This window comes from Mesitornis unicolor, unplaced genomic scaffold (assembly GCF_000695765.1).
Source record: "Mesitornis unicolor isolate BGI_N332 unplaced genomic scaffold, ASM69576v1 scaffold33076, whole genome shotgun sequence".
In the NCBI taxonomy this organism is placed as follows: domain Eukaryota; kingdom Metazoa; phylum Chordata; class Aves; order Mesitornithiformes; family Mesitornithidae; genus Mesitornis; species Mesitornis unicolor.
In genome coordinates, this window is record NW_010193522.1 from 639 (window position 1) to 5,662 (window position 5,024).

The window sequence follows — 5,024 nt, forward strand, 5'->3', positions numbered from 1 at the left end:
CTTCCCTGCCATCCTGTGTGGCCGGGTCGTGGCGGCGATGGCACGGACAGGCAGCGGGAAGACGGCCTGCTTCCTCATCCCCATGTTCGAGCGGCTGAAGGCGCCCAGCCAGGCCGGGGTGCGTGCCCTTGTTCTCTCGCCCACCCGTGAGCTGGCCCTGCAGACCCTCAAGTTCACCAAGGAGGTACAGGGAACAGTGGGGACAACAGGAGTGGGGCCGAGTGGGGACAACGGGGGTGAGGGTGTTGGTTTTAACCCCCTCTCCACGTGTTTCTGTCTCGCCCCGCAGCTGGGCAAGTTCACAGGCTTGAAGACAGCTCTGATCCTGGGAGGAGACAAGTAAGCTGTCCCCATGTCCTCACCTGTCCCCAAAGTCCCCTCCAAGAAGCTGGTGAGGGGCTGAGCTGCCCCCACGCTGCCCGGTGCTGGCTCAGCCTCTCCCACCCCTTGCAGGATGGAGGACCAGTTTGCTGCCCTGCACGAGAACCCCGACATGTGAGTGGGGGCGCGGCGAAGGGATGTGGTGGGGAGATGTCCCCCCAGAGCCACCCTCTGTTGGGGACACCACTGCTGTCTGCAACCAGCACACCCGATGGACATATCCTGGTGTCCCTTGGGGTGTCTTCCTGTGCTCCCCACGGCGAGGGGGCAGTCTCTTTTGGGTCTTCTTTGACACCTGCACCCAGGATGGTGCGGGGATGCTGTTCCCCTCCTGCCTGGCCGCGTTACCAGCTCTGTCCCCACAGAATCATCGCCACCCCTGGGCGCCTGGTGCACGTGGCAGTGGAGATGAAGCTGAAGCTGCACACCGTGGAGTACGTGGTGTTCGACGAGGCCGACAGGTCAGCGGGGAGCGGGGGGTCCCCAGGGCTGGCAGTGTCCCCACACGTGGGGTGGCAGCGCTGTGCATGGAGGGACCGAACAATGTGCTGTGTCCCCTCCCAGGCTCTTCGAGATGGGCTTCGCCGAGCAGCTCCAGGAGATCATCGCCCGGCTCCCAGACAACCACCAGACCGTCCTCTTCTCCGCCACGCTGCCCAAGCTGCTCGTCGAGTTTGCCCGGGCTGGTGAGGAGCGTGGGGCAGGCTGGAGGGGGCTGGACTTTGGGGGGGACACAACAGACAGTCCCGCAGCTGGGCTGGCCCCAGGACTGGCAAAACCATGCTGGGTTAATGCTGGGCCAAGCGAGTGTCCCCAGTCCACAGGGTGGGTCAGGTCCCAGCAGCGTGTCCCACGTGTGACCACGTCCCGTGTGTCACCACGTCCCGCAGGTCTCACCGAGCCCATGCTGATCCGTCTGGATGTGGAGTCCAAGCTCAGCGAGCAGCTCAAGGTGAGAGGGGACGGGACTCAAGATGGGCTTCATGACCCCCACCCCCTCAAGCCACCCTGTGGAGGCTCCAGGCTGGCGAGGAGGGGACAGGGTGGCGATGTCTGGCGTGGGGACAGGAGGAGCTGAGCTCTGCTCTCCCATTGCAGCTGGCGTTCTTCCACGTGCGCGGGGACGACAAACCGGCCGTGCTGCTGCATCTGCTGCGCAGCGTGGTGAAGCCCCAGGACCAGACGGTCGTCTTCGTGGCCACCAAGCACCACACGGAGTATCTCAAGGAGGCAAGTGGCATTTGGGGGTGCCCAGCATGTACTCCCATTAAAGGGCAGGCTGCCAGCGGTACCCGAGGCCCCTTTCCAGACCTACGTGGGGTCTGCTGCTGTGGGCACGACTTGCTGGAGTTTCCATCTCTGTTTCACTGGGTTGAGGGAGAAATCCCCAAGCATATGTGAACGTGGAGGTGCTGCGTCCACCCGCTCCTCAGAGAGAGGGGCTGCGCAGTGGGATTTGGGGGTCTGGGTGGGCACCCTTGGGTCTCAGGGCCCTATCTCTTGGCTGAAGATGGGATCTGATCTCTCTTTTCCCCTCCCCAGCTGCTGACAGCCCAGGGCATCCGCTGCACGCACATCTACAGCTCGCTGGACCAGACCGCCCGCAAGATCAACATCGCCAAGTTCTCCCAGGGCAAGTGCCCGGTGCTGCTGGTCACGGACGTGGCCGCCCGTGGGCTTGACATCCCCATGCTGGACAACGTCATCAACTACAGCTTCCCTGCCAAAGCCAAGCTGTTCCTGCACCGCGTCGGTGGGTGCCGGTGCCCCGAGCAGGGGTCCCTGTCACCTGGGGGGGGGTGTCCCTCAGGGTCAGAGGGGGCTCTTGGGGACAGGGTTGGTGTCTTCCCTTTAGGATGGCACCATGGTGGGCTCCCCTTTGCCCCCTTCCCCAGTGACCCACAGCCCCTCTCCAGCCATGCCCTCTTGGTAAACGTCACGTGCGTGGGCTCCCGGGGACACCAGTGGGTCCCTGCCCGGGTGGGGACAGGCTGGGCTGGCACTGGGGATGGTTTCCCATTCTCCTCCTCCCCTCACCAGGTCGCGTGGCCCGAGCTGGCCGGAGTGGCACTGCCTACTCGCTGGTGGCTCCCGATGAGATGCCCTACGTCTTTGACCTCCACCTCTTCCTGGGGCGCCCACTTGTCCTCGCCGGTGCCCAGGAGCTGCCCGTGGGTAAGGCAGAACTGGTTGCAGCCAGCGGTGGCTGCACGTCCCTTTGAGCCAGGCAGTGGCCCACTTGTCCTTGGCCAGTGCTGGATGTGACACGGTGTCCCCCGCACTGCAGATGCCGGTGGGGTCCTGGGCCGCGTCCCCCAGAGCCTGGTGGATGACGAGGAGTGCCTGCTGCTGACGGACCACGAGGGCTCGCTGGAGCTGCGCAGCCTGCGCCGCGTCGCCGACAACGCCCACAAGCAGTACCTGCGGTCCCGGCCCGGCCCCTCGCCCGAGTCCATCAAGAGAGCAAAGGACCTGGACGTGTCCCAGCTGGGCATGCACCCGCTCTTCAGTGAGTGCCATGGGGACACTGAGAGAGGGAGGGGACCCCGTTCCCCTCGCCACAGAGCTAATCCATGCCCCTTTCTCTGCCTGCCTTCCCCAGGCTCTCGCTTTGAAGACACCGAGCTGGAGAGGCTGAAGTTCGTGGACAGCATTAAAACCTACAAGTCCAAGGCGGTGAGTTGAGACCTGTCCTGGGGCACAGGGCACCTGGGTTGGGGTGGGAGGGAAGCTCCATGGGGCCGGCCATGCAGCTCACCAGGGCTCCTGCCCTGGGAGCAGACCATCTTCGAGATCAACGCCACGTCCCGGACGCTGGCCAGCACCGTGATGCGGTCGAAGCGGCGCCACGACCATGCCCTCATTGAGAATTACCAGCGTGGGCAGCAGGAGAAACGGGCAGCGGCTCTCAAAGGGCAGGGGCTGTGCCCAGCACCCCCTGCGCCTGAGCAGGGAGAAGAAGGAGAGGAGGAAGACCTCCAGGTAATGGGGTAGGGATAAGGAGTTTGCTGTGGCTACCGGAGCTGCTGCGAGGTGGCCTTGGCTGGGTGCTGGCTCCTGTAACCCATCACCATCCCCTTCCAGGATGTGTTCTCCACCGTGGTGGGCCAGAAGCGAAAACGGGGCCGAAAGGGAGAAGATGGTGCAAGGAAGAAGCTGCAGCAGCCAGCGCAGCAGGACAAGGACTTCTACATCCCGTACCGGCCCAAGGACTTTGAGAGCGAGAGGGGGTGAGTCCAGGGGTGCTCCCAGTGCTGTCTTGCCATGGCCTGCGTGGGGGGGCTGCTCTCATTGCCCTCCCTTTGCAGGCTGAGCGTGGGTGGCGAGGGCAGCCCCTTCGAGCAGCAGGCAGCCGGAGCCGTCCTGGATCTCATGGGTGACGAAAACCACAACCTCAACAAGAGCAAGCAGCTGCTGAAGTGGTGAGTGGGGTCTACCCATGGGCTGGGGCTGGAAATCAGGGCTGGAGGTCTCACCACCCTATCCCACCACCCTCCCCTCGCACAGGGACCGCAAGAAGAAGCGTTTCGTGGGGCAGACGGGTCAGGAGGACAAGAAGAAGGTGCGGACAGAGAGCGGGCGCTACATCAGCAGCTCCTACAAGAACAACCTGTATCCTGCCTGCGGGCACTGCTGCCTGTGCTTGGGCGAGGGGAGCGGGGCTGGACCCACCAGCAGCCATGGGGCATTGTGCCCTGCTCCTGAGGACGTGTCCCCTGCGGGGCAGTTTCCTGGGGGGTGACACTGGTCAGAGTCTGTGATGAGTCGAGCAGTGTGAATCAAACGATGGGGAGTGACCGCACGTTCCCTTAACCCGCCCCGGCCCAGCTACGAGAAATGGAAGCAGAAATACAAGGTCGACGAGCGGGATGAGGATGAGGAAGGCGCCCGAAGCAGGGAGCAGTTCCGAGGAAAGCACAGGCGTGGGGGGCACAGTGAGTACCTGAAGCGACCGCTGGAGCCCCGCATCACAACCCCATCACCTCGCTTCGGCCTCCGAGCTGAGCACGGCTGTGTCCCCCCCGCAGCGCCAGGGCAGCCCCCTGCCCGTGGCAAGGTGCGCTCGGAGCTGAAGAACAAGCAGCAGATCCTGAAGCAGCGCAAGAAGGCGGCCAAGCAACGCTTCCTGCAGAGCGGGGGGCTGAAGCGCCTGAAGGCCAGGAACCGGCAGCGGGTGCAGGAGCTGCGGCAGATGGCCTTCGGGCGGAGGGTGGGGGCCACCAAGAAGGGCAAGCTGCGGAAAAGGGTGTAGGGGAGGGGGCTTTCCCCATGGCCAGGCCAGGTGCTGGGGTAGGAGACATTAAAGGCTTGGTTGCTTTTGCATCCCGACTCCTCTTGATCCTTGCTACAAGCATCGTGCCAGCGGTAGTTCCTCCCCGCTTGGGCCACCCCCAGGCGCAGTCCTAAAACAAGCGGGTGCTGTGGGTCCAGAGTTGGGTTATATTTTGATATATTTTTGACTGTGGCAGCCTGTCCCCAGCCCCTGGAGTGGGTGGTTGTCCCCAGGGGCCATTCCTGGCTCAGAGGCACCCTGGTACCCCTGGGGCACCGGGGTCTTTGCTGGTGACCACAGGCACGTGAGGGGGATGCAGCCCCGTCTCCCTGGGGCGCAGCTCAGCGCAGATGGCAGCCAGGTCCTGCAT

At 64.1% G+C, this 5,024-nt stretch overlaps 1 protein-coding gene across 1 annotated transcript; it reads left to right on the top strand.

Moving 5' to 3' along the window:
• Positions 1-4: 4 nt before the first annotated feature.
• DDX54 (DEAD (Asp-Glu-Ala-Asp) box polypeptide 54) lies at positions 5-4,633 on the top strand (the record flags this gene model as incomplete). Its single annotated transcript, XM_010187487.1, has 17 exons — positions 5-184; positions 290-339; positions 454-495; positions 747-842; positions 946-1,067; positions 1,272-1,333; positions 1,480-1,611; positions 1,924-2,134; positions 2,422-2,556; positions 2,669-2,890; positions 2,984-3,057; positions 3,163-3,363; positions 3,466-3,611; positions 3,690-3,803; positions 3,889-3,993; positions 4,210-4,316; positions 4,410-4,633. Coding segments are annotated over 17 exons (2,223 nt in total), but the record flags the coding sequence as incomplete, so codon positions are not given.
• Positions 4,634-5,024: the final 391 nt, after the last annotated feature.